The sequence below is a fragment of the Trachinotus anak genome, unplaced genomic scaffold, assembly GCF_046630095.1.
Source record: "Trachinotus anak isolate AG129_WGS33_773 ecotype Australia unplaced genomic scaffold, CSIRO_AGI_Tana_v1 ptg000010l, whole genome shotgun sequence".
NCBI classification, from domain to species: domain Eukaryota; kingdom Metazoa; phylum Chordata; class Actinopteri; order Carangiformes; family Carangidae; genus Trachinotus; species Trachinotus anak.
Window position 1 is genome coordinate 11,660,325 of NW_027273861.1, and position 20,075 is coordinate 11,680,399.

The 20,075-nt window shown below is 41.2% G+C and overlaps 3 protein-coding genes and 1 long non-coding RNA gene across 10 annotated transcripts; 2 read left to right on the forward strand and 2 right to left on the reverse strand.

The window, feature by feature from the left end:
• Positions 1–1,468: 1,468 nt before the first annotated feature.
• On the forward strand, positions 1,469–5,714 carry LOC139626971 (inactive tyrosine-protein kinase PEAK1-like). The gene is made up of 4 exons (XM_071487559.1): positions 1,469–1,737; positions 2,078–2,223; positions 2,664–3,223; positions 3,598–5,714. Exons 1-4 carry the CDS (start codon positions 1,673–1,675, stop codon positions 4,693–4,695), a joined length of 1,869 nt encoding a protein of 622 aa, XP_071343660.1. The 5' UTR covers positions 1,469–1,672; the 3' UTR covers positions 4,696–5,714.
• Positions 5,517–11,022, reverse strand: oaz1a (ornithine decarboxylase antizyme 1a). The gene is given in 6 exon segments (XM_071487562.1): positions 5,517–6,178; positions 6,604–6,689; positions 7,077–7,252; positions 7,970–8,056; positions 8,058–8,124; positions 10,904–11,022. Coding segments are annotated over 6 exon segments (666 nt in total). The 3' UTR covers positions 5,517–6,047.
• Positions 11,023–11,066: 44 nt separating this feature from the next.
• Positions 11,067–15,493, forward strand: LOC139626975 (uncharacterized). 6 transcript variants are annotated; one of them, XR_011692478.1, is made up of 7 exons: positions 11,067–11,204; positions 11,523–11,571; positions 11,707–11,780; positions 12,032–12,115; positions 12,202–12,336; positions 13,926–14,002; positions 14,901–15,493. It is a non-coding gene; the product is annotated as an uncharacterized lncRNA (long non-coding RNA). The 6 variants fall into 6 exon arrangements; XR_011692476.1 differs by having other exon boundaries at positions 11,190–11,204; positions 11,654–11,780; XR_011692477.1 differs by lacking the exon at positions 11,067–11,204 and adding an exon at positions 11,216–11,230 and having other exon boundaries at positions 11,654–11,780.
• Positions 15,106–18,192, reverse strand: amh (anti-Mullerian hormone). Of its 2 annotated transcripts, none has more exons than XM_071487561.1 (7): positions 17,973–18,192; positions 17,552–17,647; positions 17,296–17,465; positions 16,983–17,094; positions 16,805–16,904; positions 16,286–16,716; positions 15,106–16,092 (listed from the first exon to the last, which is right to left on the reverse strand). In XM_071487561.1, the coding sequence occupies exons 1-7, from the start codon at positions 18,076–18,078 to the stop codon at positions 15,686–15,688; spliced, it is 1,422 nt and encodes a 473-aa protein (XP_071343662.1). In that variant the 5' UTR covers positions 18,079–18,192; the 3' UTR covers positions 15,106–15,685. The 2 variants fall into 2 exon arrangements, with proteins under 2 accessions (XP_071343662.1, XP_071343661.1); XM_071487560.1 differs by having other exon boundaries at positions 17,552–17,773; positions 17,973–18,190.
• Positions 18,193–20,075: the final 1,883 nt, after the last annotated feature.

Consider the following 20,075-nt stretch of genomic DNA (forward strand, 5'->3'; position numbering starts at 1 on the left):
TTGGTTCTTTTACATTTGGTAATGCACAGTATCGTCAGTCACAACAGGTCCACACATTTTCTCATCTTTTCCATTTATATTTAGATTGTAGGTGTTATGATACAAAAACAACAAAACTGGTCATGAAGCAAACAGCTGCCCTTTAACAAAGGGGATGTGTGAGTCATTCTGGGATGTGAGTACTTCAGCAGCACACACTCTGCCTCAAGAATACACTCTATCCAGCACGACAGCACAAATTACAACAGCACTTAGATATGATAATATAATATCATAGACATATTTGTGTGGGCCAGTTTTCTACGTATCACACACGTGCTATTACACCAGCAGGATATCCAAAATTGGTTGGTTGTTTATACTTGAGTGGCTTACTCACACCATTGGTCTATAAATGGCACCATGGTGTGAGACTTGATTAGTTTGGGGATTGTAAATATTGTAATTTATATTCAAGATGACCCCAAAGCCTCACCATTTATAGTAGCATAATCTCTAGTGTAATTTGTATTAGCATAGTAGCCAATGCTGGCTTTGCATGGTTTACCACTTTGGTCCAGACTAAATTATCTCAATAACTATCCAATAGATAGTTTATGGTCCCCAAAGGACAAACCCCCTGACTTTTCCCTCAAATGATGCAACCGTCAGGTAGTAGTCTCAACATCTGCAGGATGGATATAATTTGTATGGACTCTGAGTCATGTTTGGTTATAGCCTTCATAAAAGCCTTTGTGTCACTAAATCCTGATTATTGTGAACTTTAGCATCAAAACTGGGCTCACAATGACCAGCAAACTGCATAAATTCTCTTTGCTTTATCCCACAATCTAACTGTATTGTGTTGTACTGAGAGGCATTATATTTCAGTTTTGAAAAATGCGAAACAAAAACCTTGAACTTGTTGAAAGACATGCATTATAAAATCCAAATCCTAATCCAAGTTATTAGACCCCCTTCTCAAATTTGCAACTGACATTTGTTATAGTGTGCTGTGCTACCTAAAGAGGTATTATTTGCACCTTTGTACAGGCCACACAGTGTTTACATCCATTAAATGAAGTTTCTTAACTGTAGATATTTGTCCAAAACTTCCCTGTGGTGTGCAATATGTGGACATAATAAATCACATTTTTCTTTCTGCTAAAAGATTTTACATTTCCTTTAACATCAATGAAAATAAGCGCCAAGCCCTGAAGAGCACATTGCATGTGTAAAGGCTTAAACTGCATCATCCAGGAGAGAGAGGTTCATGCTGAGGTTTCACACGGCGAATATAGATCAACTGCTACGGAAAGAAAGAAAGTGCAAATTGAAGGGCCTCTGCTATAACTGCTCTGCCCCACTCTGTCAGGTTGAGGTTAGCTCAGAGAGCAGTTTTGCCCTCAGAACAGACACTACCTTTCCGGTGCCAACCTCAAGCTCAGACTAAAAGCTATTAGAGCAAAAGACAAGCAGAACAGACACATGAAAATGAATTCACCTTATGACACACAAGAGAGAGTGACAGGCAGAGAGAATTGACACAGGGAGTAACCGAGAGACAGGAAGTCTCTCAGTGAGAAACTGAGTAAGCCACCTGTAAGCTTCACGTACACAGTGTTCAGTGGCAGCAGTGAAGTTTGAGGGAGGTGGAAGAGAGGGTTAGCTGCTGTAACTTTGTAGGTTCCTGATGGCGTCTGGTTCGGCCGGCAGAGCAGAGGAGCTGCCACCAGCACTGCCTGTCAAACAGCACAGGTAAGACAAACAAACAAAATATTTTGTCTGACTCTTACAGATCTTAGCAGTTTGCAATTATCCCACTGACTCATTGTGGTTAATCCTAATCTTATTAAAAGATATCAATTACAAGGTATAGAGGTTGATTGTACAGCTTATTTGATAATGTCAAGTATCCTGCAGTGGATGCACTTAGATGTAAAATGCACCTTTTCTACATCTTTTTCGAACTTTCAGACATACCTTTTGCAGACACAAAGTATTTATCTGAGAATAGTTGCAATCTGCTTATGCACTAAACATATATTCATAGTAGAAGGGTAAAAGTTTTTGTTATGCCATTAATTGTCTTACACAGGAGTCGTTCCTCCAGTCGCTCCAGCATGGAGCCTGACTGTGTCATGCTCAGCCCTGTGGGACTGCAGCATCAAAACACGTATAACGATGTCTTCTCTGAACCTACTGATTGTCATGCAGCCCAGTGCCCTATACACCAGCGCTACGGTAGGTTTACAGAGTGATGGAGTGAGTTTAAGTGAGGGAGAGTCGTCTCATATAGTAAATACCACTGTAGGAGCAAAAAAGTTTAATATAACTTAGTACATCTCCTTATGCAGTTGGTTCCCCAACTCTAAAAAAAAATTGACGCACAACTCACGTATAGAGCTCAGTGTTGTGGGAAAAGTGTGGTTCAGCCTTCTCAGTTTGCCTTACAGTTCGTGAGAAGTGAAAGAGAGGAAGTAACCATCTGAAACTTTTACTTGCGACAAGATACATGTGATACTTGGGGAGATCACTATGACTTGCAGAATAACGCTTTAGTGCTTTTAAAGCTTTGGATGAAGACAGCCTTTTTTTATTCCAGAGATGCTGTGTCCAAACTGTTGTCTCTTCATTGCTCACTGTTGCAGTCTGACCTAAATCCCTCTGACTGTGTTGCTCAGATCCCTTTCGACACCAGGTGAGGTTTTTCTCTGATGGCACCCCACCACCTGTTCCAAAGAAGAGGTTGGCTCGCACCCTCTCCCTCCCTGGCTCCAATGCATCTCCGCTCACCCCTTTGTCTCCCCTGTCTCCACTGCAAAGGCACCCTCAAAACTTTGACAACCCTTTGTACATGCTGGCGCCTATACCTGACAGCTGTCTCCATCAGCAGACAGAGGAGGTTAAGCCAGCTAGAAGGAGTCCTGTCCCCTTACTGTCCTTTGCCCAGCTGTCCTTTGACACCCCAGACGAACATCTGCCGTACCACTTCAGCAGCTTCGACGACCAGAGGGTTGTTTCTCAGGGCATTCAGCATCGCCATCTACTCTTTCTGAGAAGTATGGCGCAGAGTGTGGAGGCCAGGATCATGCTGCAAGGAGAGGCCACAGAGAAGGATGTCAGTTCATGCCAGCCTCAGGATTTCCTGCTGAGTGAGGGCAGCCAGCCAAAGCAGATCGGAGACACAGTTTACTACAGCCTGCATAGCCCCAAGTTCCCACAGAGGGTGCTTGGTTTAAGGGTAATATTACAGCTCATTTATTCACTGTACATAGTCTTCAGCATGTTCGGTTTGCTTATATGCACAATGTTTTGGATGTATTGTACTATCATCACTTGCAGCTACATTGCCCTTGGAATTGTATGCAAAACAAAGTGGTTTTCACATTGCACATGGCAACCAGTCATACAAACATGATCTTTATCAACATAGGCAACTGTAACTCTGCGGTATCAAAAGCACTTCCTCTAAACTGTCATCAGGTGTCACAACTGTTACGGGAAGGCTGCAATGAATACATCTTTGTATATTAAAAAACTAAATACTTTGCTGTGCCTTGTAGTGCAAGGGTTTGCTCATTATCACTCTTGATTATGTGTTTTCTTTCTATGCAGGTACACAAACAGACTCATGAAGCTCCCACGGCTCACGCCAAACACAAGACATCACATGTCAACGTGCAAAATGTGGTTGCACATTTCCAACCCAGCAACATCCCAAGGAATAATTCCTGCACAGTTCAAGCTCAAGGTGTCTCTGGTCCTTTTCAATCAGACTGCACTTCTGCTAAACCCCCAGGTGGAGGCAGCACAGAGCACGTCACAGATCCTGTCAACATCAGTGTGACCTCAGTTCAGTCTTTTCTCCAGAAAGGACACGCTGTGAGCGTTGAGAGAGACCTGCCATATGCCACTCTACAGGACTTTGTTCAGGACAGCAGCTTACTGCAGAGCTTGGTATATGACAGACAGGTGTGTGTTCTGTTGCTGCAGATATTATTGGGCTCTCAACATCTGTACAACGTCAGTGCCACTGCAGCTGAGCTCAGACCTCAGGAGATCTTCCTAGTGTGGCCTAGCAGCAAGAGGGGCGAGGGAGAAAACAAGCTAGGGCAGCATGAAATGGAGAAAAGTTTCAGGACCAGAAGACCAAAAGAAGAAATGGGGTGGGAAAAGACAGAGAAAAAGGAGAGGATCCAGATGTTGTGGAGGATACAAGGTTCCCCTCGTGTAGTTCTAAAACCACTGTCTTCTGCTCTGTCTGCACCTCACCCCCTTACTTCCATCAAATCCAAGATGGTAGCCCTGATTCAATACTGCTTGGCCCCACATGAGAGTGCGACCTCTCTGAACTCAGGGCCAAGTCTGTCCAAGTCCTCATACCGAAGGGGTCTTCTCCATCTGTCCTCACAGCTGCAGAACGGAAGCAGCGGGACCCAGATAGCAGACATGGTGACCACTCTTCAGGTGCTGCTCTGGGGCCCCCGTGTTCCACTCTTCAATCACAGAGGCTCCACGACCACAGCTGTACACAACTGGCTGACAATCAAACGAGCCCTGCTGGTGATGAAGTTAGCAGAAAGAGGGCTGGTTCAAGATCAGTCTGCTCTGGACTGGGAGGACTGTATGTGCCTGCAGTACCTGTCATTTACAGACCCTGAGACAGTTGTGAGTGTGACCAGTCAGACATGGTTCAGTCACAAGGTGGACTGATGTCTATAGGCAGTATGTGAAAAATGTTCGAGTCCACCGGGAAATGGAATTGTTCTTAAATGACTCATGGGTAGCTACAATCCAACATAAGTTGTGAGCTGTCTTTGTGCATTATGTACAATAGTTACAAACATGCAACTTTTTGATTGAGGGGGGAAAAAAAGCTATTTCCATCCTTGCTTGTTTTTTTTGAGCACAATTAGGATGTTCCTGTACTGCTCTTCATAATGTGAAACTGGTCTGATAAGATGCTGCACTTTGAACTTTATTGCTTAACCATTAGTAATTAAATACACTGAGGAAGTAGTTTCTCAATCTTGAACTTGACTGTCTTTGGTCAGTTCAAACTGTGTTGGTCATTTCACAAGATATTTCTGCAGTTTCATTTGTCTCTGTGCCTTTCTCACCTATTTGAAGTGGGAATTCTGGACAAATGACACCGTAAGATTTTTAACTTGATTGTTGCTTATTTAGGCACAGTTGAAAATAATAGTTATGATAGAGAAATACTTAAGGGCTTTAAAAGACTTGTCAATCAAAATCTTTGCTTCAGTTCTCTTGCTTGTCCACACTTTATTGTATGATTATTTCAAATAAATCAGCAAGATGACTACAGTAACAAATCCACTAAAGGGCTCAATATTCTTTAAAGGATGCCATTGTCCGACCAAATTATTGCATCTGAAAACCCCTTGTGACCTTTAGTAACAGGTGAAAACACTGCTTTAATTGTGGTCGGACAACTCATAGTAGCCTACCTCCTTAGAAGCACGGAGACCGTTAATTTTTTACAGGCTACACGTCTACATGAGAGGCCAGAGTCTAGGGTGAGCACTTTTATTTAGTACAGTTACAACATGCAGATTTCTGTCAAGTGAATCAAAGCAACAAATGAAAATCATGCACACATTAAAAAAAAAAAAACTCAATATAAACAGGAGAATCAACTGATAATTACTATGAAGACATATCTACTTACATGAGCAAGATGAATTTAAATTGATCATAAATATTACACTGGAGATGATCATCAAGGAGTTCAGAGGGTGAGGGGGGTGAATAGGAAGTCAGCACTACACATCATGAAGGGTAATACAGTGGTGAGGACACAATGCTCGGATATTATGTGGGCGCTTGCTTTACATTCCTGGTATATTAACATCTTACCCTAGTGCAAATATCATTGAAACACAGCACATGGTAGGTGAAGGTAAAAAGAAATAGGAACCGCTGACAGGAAACCTCAACCATACTGAACTTGGATAATATATTTAATATTTTCTAAAATGATAAAGATGCATGGGTATGGATCGAAATAAGAACAACAAACATTTGTAACTGCTCAGCGTCATTTAATCATCATCCGAGGAATCTCGCTCGATGCTGTAAGCCATGAAGAAAGCGTCAGGGCGGGAGGGGACGAGGGGATGACCCGGTCTAACAATCTCAAAGCCCAGGAAACTGAATGTACGCAGCAGGGATGCTGGGGAGAGACAAGATGTAAACAGATGTAAATCTCTAAGACTAGTTAACTAACTGATTTTGCAATTTTGCCAGGAGGAAGTTTGTTTCTTGCTATACAGTCATTCTTCCACAATTTGTGTTAGTATGTTACCTCCTCTTTGATTTTCACATCTATTTCCTTTGAAAACAAATACATGCAGTTATAATTACATCTAGTTAATTTTCTTTATAGTGTCTACAAATTATACATGTGAATAAGGTTAAAAGTTAAGTATTAATATAGTATTAAAAGTATTAAAGGTATTACTGTACATTTTACATATGGTTAACTCCAGACTCAGCTACTGGTTCAAATTCCAAATGCTGATGCTATATCAGAGTTTTTATTTTAAGCATTAGCAATTAAGGAAACCCAGACCAACAAAAAAAAAAAAAGAGTCTTACCTCTATCATCACGGCTCTTGTGGAAACAGATGAACACGTGATCAACCTGCAGCTTCTCTTCTGCAAATTCCAGCAGAAGGGCAAAACTGTGTCGAGACAAAGCAAACAAAAACGTGTTAATGTATCATAGGAGGGATGTTAACACATTTCACCATCATTAGTCATGATGGTCAAAGTACATTTCTATAAACATAACAACTCTTAAAAGCAGCTCTAAAAAATAGGGTTACACAAAGGATTCAAGCCTGTAACTTGATTTTAATATTCTTAATCATTTGGTCAATCAGAATCATACATTTATCTCATTTTACAAATTATTTGTGTTTTTTTTTTTTACATTTATAGACATTTTGATTTTGATAGTTTTTTTGCAGTAATTTTGCAATTCATCTATAATTTACCTTTCGTTTCATTTCAATAATAAAACAAAAGATTTTCCCTTTAATCACCAACAAAAATGTTTTCCTACTGACCTGTCTTTGCTGCCCTCGGGCAAAGCTCCAGGAGGGATTTCAACGTAAAGGTTCCCCCCTTTCAGCGCTGCCCTCCAGACACAGTGCTTGCCTTCAGAGCGACGGGGCTCAAAGAGCAAGAAACGCACTCTGTTGTTGGCAGTGGGAGGCTCTTCAAGAACCAGCAACTGAGCATCCTAGAGGATAGTGAACAAAGTTTGAAACAACAGCTCCCACAATGAGCAAACACTTGGCAACAGTGAAGAGGAAAAATTCCCCAGTTATGACTTTGAGAAAGCAGTTTCTCAAATTCACTGACTGTTGATAAGAAAATTATGATGAGAATTACAAAAACTGTCCAAGGCAAGTGTTGTGTTTGATCCAGATTATAAGGCAACAACAACTGCAGCTGTGCCAACTGCATTAACACATAAAGCAATAGGTAAAGTAAGTAACTAAAAGTAAGTAAAGCTAAAGAGCAAGTGTATGAAGTTCAGTACAAGCGACGTAGTTTGTTTGCTCTGCAGGGGGGGAGAACACTTTTGGACGCACACAAGGCAACAGCAGATTTTTCGATTAACAGACAAAGAACATCATCTGAGACATCCTGATTATCATCAAACATGTTTGATCAGCAGCCTTGTAGAAATTATGTGTCAAACCTTATTACATTCAGTAACCATAAAAACACAGATGTAACATAACAAAACAATGACATCATTAGCTTCACTGAGGTGAGAGTGATACAATTCAACGTGCTGAAATGCAAACAACCACCTTTGTGTTTGTCTCTGTCCCAGTCAATAAGCTTATCTTTCTGCGCCGTCAGCTTGAGGTAGGTAAACACTGGCCCCAGTCAAAAACACTCCTTAGAGAGGAGGTCAAATTGATGTAATAAAAGTGGTTCAACTTACAGAATAGAATAGCTTAGCTGAAAGATTGCGATCCCGCTGGTCATTCCCTCGCCCACCTGGGATCTTCAGGGGTGGGAGAGGGGCATCAGGAGCACCACAGAGGCCCCGGACACGGGTTACTGCAACAGTGGGAGCACCTCCTGGGACTGGAGATACTGGAGGGTAAAACAAACACACAAACGGATGGAGCCATTAAAAATGCAATATTTACTCGAGGTTCTGAAGCAAACACAAACCAAACTCTCAATTTAAACACTGGGCTTAGCATACATTACACTGTTGAGTGATTCATCTGTGACATGACAGTCAAACATTTTCTAAAGCCTGAGGGGGACAGTTCAATCAGTAACTATTCCCCATCTTAGGCACAGACATTTTTACGTGTTGACTGATTAAGAAGACTTGACTTGTGCACGTTAAATTAACAGATGTGACGCAAGAGTGGTTTATGTTAAACTACCAAATTACCGATGACTGATGTTTCACTTCCCAAAACTATCTGAATCGTGTGCCTCAGTTTCTCTGGGCTAACTTAAAGCTTGTCACATGATTCTTCGGGGAAGGCTGCCAGAAAAACAGGCTGTTTGTCTAGCCATTAGTCTACTTAAGCCCTGCACCAAACATGTTGCTCCAGTTTACAACAGACAGGGACAAACACCAGTCTACCCAGTGAGATCATTCATTTTAAACCCAAGGCCAGTGTGGCTGCATAAAAATTACAGCATTGAGAGGGACTATTCTCAGGGCCCCAATCGGGAACAAAACCCATTAGTAGCAGCAGCAGCACTGCCACAGCAGCTTTCAGACGCTCACAGATGCTCTTACGCAAATGCCACTGCTGTGCTATATGTGGAGCAGATGTGTGAAATCCAAACGAGAAACACTGTAACTCGCAAAGTCAATTTGCACTTTGCAGCCTATTGCCTGATATAAGCAATGGAGATTGCACACCAACATAGGTTCTTCCTAAATCCCATTATCAGATTATGTAAAACAGCCAATTACCATTTTATATAAAACATTGCCTCTTTTTCTTGCCAACACACAGTACAAGGTTTTCAATCAATTTCTCCATTCAGCGTTCTTTGAAATCCCTATGTACACAGCAGGCAGCAAAGCATATTCGCACCGCCGGTTGTCCTGGTAAAGACAGCTGCTCTGGTCACATGAGCGATGAGTGTCTCGAGCCTCTGCTTGCGTAACAGCACCATTACCGTGCATGAATATCATGTAAAGCAGCAGTCATCTCTAGGAGGTTATTATTATGTAATAATGTTATGAGAAAGTGTTTCAGGTGGACAACATGCTGTTATACCAGCCTTGTGTCAAAGTAGATAACAAGATCAATAGTAGTGAGTGAACGAATATTTAAAGGCATCTGCTGGCATCTACAAAAATGCATTACACTAATAGGTTTTGTTCCCCATTGGGGCTCTGAGAATAGTCCTTCTCAACGCTGAAAGGGTGAACTGCTTATTTTACACAATCTTCAACTATCTCTCTTATTGTATTATTACATAACAGCTTCTATATTGTTGTTACCATAAATGCCAGAATAAACAGAACAGGCCTGGAAATAATCAATTGTCTATTGAATAAGGAATAGCTTCTATGTACAATATGTCATCGCTGCACTCAAAATTCCCCTTACCACCACCCCCTCCTTCGCAGTGCAGTGGAAATTTCCTACGAGTCCTTCACAATACTACAGAGCCAGACAAACAGCCCCGACCAAAATCCTGTCAGGACACGACTGAGGTAAAAAGAAAAAAAAAACACCCCTAAGCAAATCGTTCACCTGTTAATATTTCCAGGCATCAACCTCCACTGCCTCCGCATCCCCAGTCAGTCAACACATTCAACTGGAAGTGAACCAGCAGACAAGCCGTCTCCGGTCCACTGGCTTCGCAAATGTCCCCACAATGGTTAATTTAACACTAAATTTGATTAAAGCTCACGGGAAAGGTCATTCTTAAATTATGGTTAACTATCTCGACCGACTGCCCCGCTGCGAACCAAACTGGTTCATCTCATCCATTAGGAAAGGTTACAGGGTTTCTCAATACTGGCTAGCACCTGAACCCAGGAGCGAAATGAAATAAAAAAATAAATTAAAAAAAACAAGCCATGAAGCCACAAATGATCAATTCAGCCATTATTTCAACCAGGGTCGTTAGCTACGAGATAACTTTACATAATATTACATAAATGTGTGTACTTGCCCGTGTAATCTCACATGGACAAATAGTCAATGTGAAATATAATGAAACTATTGTGTTATTACTGCCGCTGATCGTTCTCCCTCCAGCCTCTGAAACATGTAAACATTAGTGTTATACCGACGCTGTAGCGCTAGCTGTTAGCTCCTGCAGTTAGCAATTCCCCTACGTTGACGTACATGGGAAAGATAAACCAGCACACGCCAAAAAACCGAAAGGAATACAGATTATAAATTCATTTTACACACTGTATTTTAAAGTGTAACATTAGCTGGATGAAATGTTATTGTCAGCAGCTAACTCGACACTTTTGACGTTAGCTTGCTAGCACCTCAGCAGTTCACCAACGCATATCTGTGGCGTTTCACATATTAGCTTTTGCGTTAGCATTAGCTTAGCGTGGATATCAACAGTAGCTTTGACCATGATTTTGTCCATTTGCTGGAAGCCAGTGTTCAGTAAACGCTGCATACACCGCATAACTTTCTGTAATTTAGGGTAATTTTAAATGAAAGCTATCCAACACAACGCAATTGACAACGTGTTTCAGAAACGTCAACTAGGACGAACAGTGCTGTTATGTAAACAAGAAATATGGGGCGCACTGCTCGCTATTCCTGGAAAAACACCGTGTCTCTTAGCTAGGCCGCGGTTTTTAAACTTAGCTTAGCTTGCTAAGTTAGCGCGCAACAAACCATCGACTACAACAACATACCTCTCGCTTTCGGGTTTATTACTGGACTGCTCAATAACAGGCATCTCGGATAAGTTTCTCTCTTTTTCTCTTACAAAACAATGACTATTCAAAATCGTCTGTAGGTTAGATTTAACCATCCGGCCAGCGTCCACACCAGCTGCGCTCTCTGTCCTCTCCTCGTCGCCTACTGTGGGGCTGAGAGTCTGCAGGCTGCGGTATTTGTCAGGGGAGTGTCCTATCATCGACGTGTTCCTGTCAAAATGTCACGCAGTTCATCACCCTCTTCGACACAACACTGCTCAGTGTACGGCTACAGCAGGTACAAGGAAAAGGTCATGTTAGAAAGTATGTATTTTATTGCCAGACTTTACCTACAAGAATTAAAAGTAAACAAACAAACAAAAACAAAAAAACAAACAAGCCCTTGAGTGTTACACTGAAGTACGTATGATTACTACTGACGCATTAATATGTAAGCAGCATTTGCTCTGTTTTTGTACGCAAAAACCTGAAAAATGATAACTGCCTCTCAAATAAATAGTCTCAAAAGGTAGTGGAGTGGAAGTATAAATGTAAGCGTTTTATTTTATTATTCTCCTACGGGACAGGGTTAATAATGAATCTTTCTCATTGGCAGAATATAGGGCAATGCTGGAGACACTTGTCCACCTGTAGCCTAAATGCTGGTAAGTGTCAGTGCTATCAGTTCACACCACGAATGTCATTTTCCTTTTTTTCAACAACTCTCATCTGTGCCTGTCAATCAAGAAGCAAAGAAGCATGGTGCAGGGTGTGTTTTACACAGTCTCTGGTGTCTGCAGATCAGAAATTACTATCAATACAACTGTACCAACCTTCACTTTAATGGTGAGGAGCAACTGAAGGATCAAATCAGGTAACTTTTTTTTTCTGTGTGGAGATTCATATAAAAAAAAAAACTGAGCTTCCTCAAATCGTATTTGTCTTTTCCAACTTGCCGCAAGTGCCTATTTTAAGCTGTCTTATGTTAGTCTATGACATACAGTACAGCAGAGTAGTTTGAAAGACTGTGCATGTGGGGGAACAGGTGCATATACTTTGCAGAAACTGTGATTTTCAATTGTCTGTATGCGGGACAAAAACTGAATTCTTCATCTTAACTTCCAGCCTCAATTTGGTCTCAATTTTAAACTTACACCCCAACCTGAAGGACCTAAGGAGCCAGAATTAGAACATCTGACAATATCATAAGTAAGAAATGTGTCCACCATAAAAAAACAACAGAATTTTACAGAAACTACTGAGCATGTATCTGACTCGTTCGTGTCTTTTCATAGTGTCTTATGACCGGATTCTGGCCATTGAAAACCTGAGTGATGTTCCAAATCCATGGAAGGGATGCAGTATGAACCGCTGCATTGTGCTGGCATTGGTCGTACTGCTTGTGACCTCAGGGGTGAATGAAATGCATGGTGAGTACTGTAATCATGCAAACAGAAAGAAAACAGAAATAAAGGACAAAGGAAATGTCTTGACTAAAAATAACAAATAAGATGTATCTAATGTTTACAGAAAGTTTTATTGCGTTGGTTTCTGGATTATTGCAGTAATACTTAACATGCATGGTACGGTACAAACAGTGCATCCGGAAAGTATTCACCGCTTCACTTTTTCCACACTTCTTCCAAAATGGATTAAATTTTTTACCTCAACATTCTACACACAATACCCCATAATGACAAAGTGAAAAAAGTTTGCTTGAAATTTTTGCAAATATATTAAAAATAAAAAACAAAAAAAAAATCACACGTACATAAGTATTCACAGCCTTTGTCATGACAGTCAAAATTGAGCTCAGGTGCTTCCTGTTTCCACTGATCATCCTTCAGATGTTTCTACAACTTGATTGGAGTCCACCTGTGGTAGATTCAGTTGATTGGACGTGATTTGGAAAGGCACACACCTGTCTATATAAGGTCCCATAGTTGACAGTGCATGTCAGAGCACAAACCAAGCCATGAAGTCCAAGGAATTGTCTGTAGACCTCCGAGACAGGATTGTATCGAGGCACAGATCTGGGGAAGAGTACAGAAAAATTTCTGCAGCATTGAAGGTCCCAATGAGCACAGTGGCCTCCATCATCCGTAAATGGAAGAAGTTTGGAACCAGGACTCTTCCTCGAGCTGGCTGCCCGGCCAATCTGAGCAATCGGGGCAGAAGGGCCTCAGTCAGCGAGGTGACCAAGAACCCGATGGTCACTCTGACAGTGCTCCAGCGTTGCTCTGTGGAGAGAGGAGAACCTTCCAGAAGGACAACCGTTTCTGCAGCACTCCACCAATCAGGCCTGTATGGTAGCGTGGCCAGACGGAGCCACTCCTCAGTAAAAGGCACATGACAGCCCACCTGGAGTTTGCCAAAAGGCACCTGAAGGACTCTCAGACCATGAGAAACAAAATTCTCTGGTCTGATGAAACAAAGATTGAACGGCTGTGGCACCGACGCTCCCCATCCAATCTGACCAAACATAGGTGTGCCAAGCTTGTAGCATCATACTCAAAAAGACTTGAGGCTGTAATTGCTGCCAAATACTTTGCTTCAACAAAGCGATGAGCAGAGGCTGTGAATACTTATAGACATTTTATATTTTTTCTTTCTAATAAATTTGCAAAAGTTTCAAGCAAATTTTTTTCACCTTGTCATTATGGGGTATTGTGTGTAGAATGTTGAGGTAAAAAATGAATTTAATCCATTTTGGAATAAGGCTGTAACATAACAAAATGTGGAAAAAGTGAAGCGCTGTCAATACTTTCCGGGTGCACTGTATATACTGATCTCCTGCCTCTAACAATACTTTCTACTCCAGTGTATTATTTTCAGCTTTTACAATACCACAGTTGTTGGCTGATAGCTTTCATGTAATACCTAAACTCCTTGTCCTCTGTTTACATCAACAGACCTCCACTGTCTTTTATCTATTATTATTATTATTATTATATTATTATTCACTTGTAAGTGGCTTTGCTGCTAAATGAGTAAATGTAAATATTATTTTGTTTTCTAGATGCTCTGGGTTCTTTTGTTGATGGCTCAGGTATAAGGTCTTTCTTTGGGAGTCTGCAGGATGGTTCAATAACTCAGGTATTTCCCATGACTGTCATGCTTTGACATAGCTGACGGCTTCTGTTTTGATGGTTACATTGGTTTTTTTGGGGAGCTTTATTTTTCACACTGATTCAGAGCAGTACAAATTAATACAGGCCTTGGTTTTTGTCTCTGTGTATAGTTTGAAGACACAGTTAACTGCTCACTTAGTGGATAAAACCTTGAGCAAAAAATAGTATAAAAATTATTAGGTATTAGAGTTGGCCTGTGGCACTGAAAGATGCCAGAGGTTATAGATACTGTATTTACTGTTTCAGACAAAGCTATTGTTGATTTAGGGGATTTTAGTTTTTAGGGGTCCCAAATCTCTGACAGTGTCCCTGATTACAGATAGGGTTTTCAAAAATGCTGTGTGTGTTTAAAAAACATTTATAAGGTATTATAAGTGGTATTAGGCAGTAGGTAAAGTATGTCAATACTTCTGTGCATCATTCTACAACAGTATGTCATATTTTACTAGGTCAGTTTTTTTTATGATTACTTCATTCTAGATAAAAGTTTCTAAAGTGTTAAAGGGATCATGTTATATCCTGTGACTCTGGAGCTGCTCCAGGATTTGTCTCTATATACGTCAGTACTAATCAGTCTGTCTTTGGTCAGTTAAATGTCAGACTTGACCTATTTCACGGATTAAAACTGAGCTGTACAATAGTAGGTAGTGGCACATAGAATCACTCCCATTTCACGGTGGATTTCCCTTTAGGTACAAAACTATACAATACAACTTCTACCTGTAAAATAAAACTCTAAAATCTGATCCTTGAGGTTACTTCATAATAAACAAGTTTGTTTATAGGGTTGCATAATATATGCATTGAGGCCATCGGTCTGTGAATCAGTGTGTTGTGTGTTGTCTCCTGTTGTCTGCCTCCAGATCTCCATATGGGATAGTTTGATGTGGTGGTGGGGATCTGAAGAGGTCGGAGCAATAAGAAGACGAAAAAAGCCGATTGGCAACAAAGCAATCCTGAAACCCAAACCTAAAGAATAAAACATACGCAGCTGCAGTGAAAGGTCAAGAAACAGAGGTCATCAGCTGTCCCAACAGCAAGTTTCTGAACTAAGAATGCAAATCGTAGTCACTATACATTGCATTTGATAATAATAATAGAAAATGTTACATTTAATCCATTTTTGTTTGTATTGTACAGAGCATCATGTCCAGCAAGACATGCCTTATTCAGAAATACAGTATATATTACATTTAATGCATATTCTAAATCACCCAATTAAATCGATCTAAAATATCATAGTTTTTAGAACAATACATTCAAAGAGAATGTGGATCTTCATTAAAACAGAAGAGGTTTGCCCTGAATAAACAGTGGCTTTTTATTATTCAGATAACTTCTTAGATAGATTTGCATACAGAGTAGGAAGATAATATTGATGTTTAAATTATAACATCAAATATCTGTTAACACATTTTTTTTTTCAATAAACTTGATTATTTCTAAGTGTGAGAAACATTTTTGCTGTGTGCATCTATTCCAAGTGGTTTTATAAAGAGGCTTCACTGAATGAACATGTACATGAATAAAAAAATTAAGTGACCCTTTTCCTCCACCTAGAAAGCTGCAGTCAGTGACTAAGTCAGTACTAAACCAAACAAGTAAAATATCTTTGGTGTCACAAATACACTCTGAAAAGAAAACAGCTTTAGCGGCATCCACACTCCTTTGCAACTAAATCTGGTTTAATGGAGAGGTAAGTCCCATCTTCATTCAAATCCACCACCTCCAGGGGGTCATAGGCCACAGGCACACAGCACGGAGGCCGCTCATCCGTATTCCCACTCTCGATGTAGAAGTGGAGCAGGACAGCATGGTTGTTGGCATTGGTCAGGGGGAAAGCACAAGAGCCCTGGCAGTTGTTGATGTTGGCGGTGTTTGGACCCACAAGACGCCTTTCAAGGGAGACAGTGAGGCTCCTCAGCCCGCAGACATTGCCCCTCACTGGGTTACTGGGGTCCGCTCTGGTGGCCCGCAGACCCCTCTGCAGCTCATACACACGGGCCACTGTCTGCAGGGCCTTCAGCAGGAGAAACGCACGGTACTGGCTCTCTCCTGTTATAGGCATAAAAGAGAAAACAGAAGCATCAGTTAAAAAGTGGTCATACAGGATCTGGAGTTTAAAATGGACACATTTGGAACATGACAGGTGGTGTAGGTGAAGGGGAGTTCATCTGACAAAAGTCTGAGACAAAAACAAAAGGTTGGGGCACACAGCTGTAGGACACTCATTTCTTGTGCACATCACCTGCAGCCAGTTCCTTTGTTGGTAATGTACTGAAGTCTTTGAGCCTCTCCAGCCTCTCTGTGGCCCTGTGGCCCACCTCCTTCTCCCTTATTAACTCCATTATCTGCATCCCAATCTGTTCCAACCTCTGCCTGACCTCCTCCACCAGTGCAGAGGACATGGCAAGCTGCCCTGGATGCCCCTGAGAGATGGAACCCCATCTAGGGAAGCAGAAGACAGTGGGGGAAGAGGAGTTGATCAGTCCTGCCAGCAGGGTCTCGCTGGAGGATAAGCCCAGTGACAGGGGGGGCATGGAGGGAAAGGAGTCCAGCTGGAGCGGAGGCGACTCAGGGTGGTCATTAGGCAGGACATCACCCAGGAACCGCTTCAGCTCACAGAGGAAGGAGAAGGTCTGTGAAGAGGCCGGAAATGAACTTGAAACATGTGTATGTCTGAGAAAGAGAGTGAAAAAACAAACGTTCGTGAGCAGCACTCTGACAATAATCTGGTCAATGGTTCAGAGGGGAACATGAAAACAACCTTGTATCAGTTCCCGTTCCCCCAGAGAAAAGCAGAAGTGGTATTATGCTGATGTTACTTCCTGGTTTTCCACCAATGAGGATGTCTTTTAGGCTCTTCTCTACAATGAGAGGAAATGTGAGGAGAGTGCATGTGAAACAAGAAAATGAGAGCATGAGAAGATGGGATCTTATCATACTCATATCAGGGGAATTTGTCTCAACAGAAATCCTCCATTTCTGGTGCAGGGTGCCCTCTGATGCGTTTCCTGTCAGTAGTATGTACTCTGTTCCTCCTGAAATGCATGCAGACTGCAAACAAGAACAGTGGGAAAACTTGGGCTTAGTGGGCGACAGTTTTTACTGTAGGTCATGTGAAATCTGCAGGTGTCTTAGTGTTGCTCTTTTGAAATATCATCTGTGATATCTATCACTGTAATATCTCAAACAAAGTCACATACAAGAGATCTGACAATTTCATTCTTGCCGTTTTCAGGCCAGGCCTTTGTTTACCTGTGTGTTAAGCTGCAGAGACTGACTGGTGAAAGTGACGTCGACGTCTCCTCCTTTGAATGGACTTTCAAATGCCAAGAGCAGCACAGGGTTCAGTTTGAGCAAAGGAGACGGTGGGAGGTCAAAGGTCAACATGAGCGTTTCTCCGTCATCTTCCTCTGCCACAAGCACTGATGAAGAAAACAGTTCATATTGTAAAATAAAAAAAACAAACAAACGTTCAAACAAAAATAATTGCAACCTGAAGCACCATTACCTCCAGTTGGATGCAAAACCTCCAGTCCATTTCTCTGGTTCCTGCTTGTTTCCTTAGCGAGCTCTAACAAGACCGAGCCTGATGAACTGTCAGACACTGTGCAGATTCCAAACAGAGTCAAACTGCCGTTTGTGAGTTCACCATTGTTCCCAACACCGTCACGCAATGCTGCGAATATGTCATCCACAAAGCACGGTGCATTGTGGGGGGCGTGATGAGAAACTGTGGAGGCCGATAAGGTTTTTGTTGGTGGGAAGGTGCTCTCTTCATTTTCAAAAGCAGATTAAAAGCTAGAAGCAGGAACTACATGCACACAATCCAATTTTTATCCAAAACATACTAAACTGATTAACTATAAAACAGCAACACAACATAAAATGTGAAGGCATTTCTTAATAAACTGTACAGGCATAGGTCTGACCTGTCATTGCGGGATTGTGGTCTGGCATCAGCTGCTGTCCATGTGAGACGTGCCGGGCCCAGCAGAGCATCAACACCCCGCAGGAGAGAACATTCACAACCAGCATACTTGTGCCTGTGTGGTCAGACCTTTCTCAATCGCTTCTTTTCAATGAGAATGGGAGTTATGTACTCCCACCTTCCTTTCTCACTAACTGGGGAACACACTGCCAAAATAGGAATATCACGCGTCCTTGATGATTTAGACTGTGGATTCTGTTTGAGATGTTTGCTGCACAGAAAGGTGGGTTTTTTTTTCACCTCGAAGAATAAGGTTTACGTTGTAACGAAAGGGCCTGAAAAAAAGCTGGGAGGATTCAAGATTATAGAGTGGACTTCCCATTACTTTCTCATGAACCTTTCACTGTCTGAAAAGGCCCCCAGGCTGGAAGGTGTGAGGTTTGAATCTTTAAATCCTTCATGGTTGTAGAGCAAAGATGTACATTATTCAGAGACACAGATGAGTTTTAGTGCTGTGCAACTGAGCTGAGCAGAAATGAAAGTAAAAATCAAAATAAAATATATTGTCAGTGGTGGAATGTAAAAGTACTGTAAATAAGTACAAACTCAAGGTATTCATACTTTACTTGGTTTTCCTATTTTATGCAGCTTTATACTTTTACTCCACTACATCTCAGAGGCAAATATTGTGATGAGTGACTTTAGTGATTTTGAATTTTTCTGGTAAACTGAAAAATGAAGTATTCCCTTATGGGTTGAAAACGTTCTCCAGCTTCTTGAGCTACATTAACTATTTAAAAAAAACTCCTCTTGGCTCAGCTGGAAAATTGTCACAAAGCTGTTTTTCTGAGCCGATGAAAACTTGACTTTTTAGAGACATGTGGTTCTCACAGGACAGTGACACTGCAAACATAGGATGCTCATATATAATATAATCCTGTATATTTAACTACTCCAAAGTATATAAAGTAGTTAAAATTCACTCAACCTTAAGCATCTACAGCAGCAAAAATGAAACATACACATGAATGCAGCAGTAATACTGATCCATAAACACCATATATAAGAGTATAACACTGACAGGGAGCATTTGCCTTCAGAATAAGTTGATTTTGAATAATACTCTAAATGCTTTGATTTAAGTAAAGTTTTGAATGCAGGACTTTGTACTTGTAATGGAGTATTTTCACAGTATTAGCACTTAACTTAAGGAAAGCATGTGAATACTTCTTAAATCACTGTATATTGTACTTGCAATGCAATTAAAACACAAAGTAGAAATGCAGAAATAAACCTACATAAGTGTGGATAATAAAAAGCATCCAGTCTGACTTGATCTTTGCATCACATCCTCTTTAACAAAACACTGGATTGTTGCCTTATTTTAAAATAATGCTCTCAGCATCAGGACACCACAGCGATGACCAGACTTGTGGGTTCATGAGAGGGTATGTACTACATTTTTTTCCTTGGCCAGAAGTCTCATATCGATCTTCATATCTATATTTCATCCAACTGTTCCTTTAGTTGTCATATTGTTGAGTCAGTCATCGAGGATGATTGGGAGCCACTTTATTGTTCATGGCAAGTATTCTCCTGTGGTGTGCCTCCGGTTATCCTGCAATGTGCTGATCTCTTCAAAACAATCAGATCATTCATGTTGACTGTCAGACCAGAAGAGAAGGTCAGAGTAAGAAAAAAAAAAAAAAAACAGCATTTGGATGAACTGCAAAAAGGGCGAAGATCGAGCTGCACGCAACAATATAATTGAGAGAATGTTGTCTTAAAGAATGTGTACATTAGTATAGGTTACCATTGCAGGGAGGGGAAAAACATTAAATAAGATCCTGCACTCAGAGAGGAACAGAGACATAAGATCTGATTCCTATCAAACAGACATTGCTCCCATCTCTAGTCTCGCAGCTGCAGCCTTGTTTTGCAGACGGTCAAGGACGTTTAGTGGCTGTGTATCCCAGCAGATAAAGCCAAGGTTCACTCACATACGCTACAAATCTTCAGTGTTGGAATGGCAAGAATTATTCATTGTTCTCTAATGTCATCAACAGAGTATTTGTTTCTATACAGGCTTGCTGGAGGTTTTCTC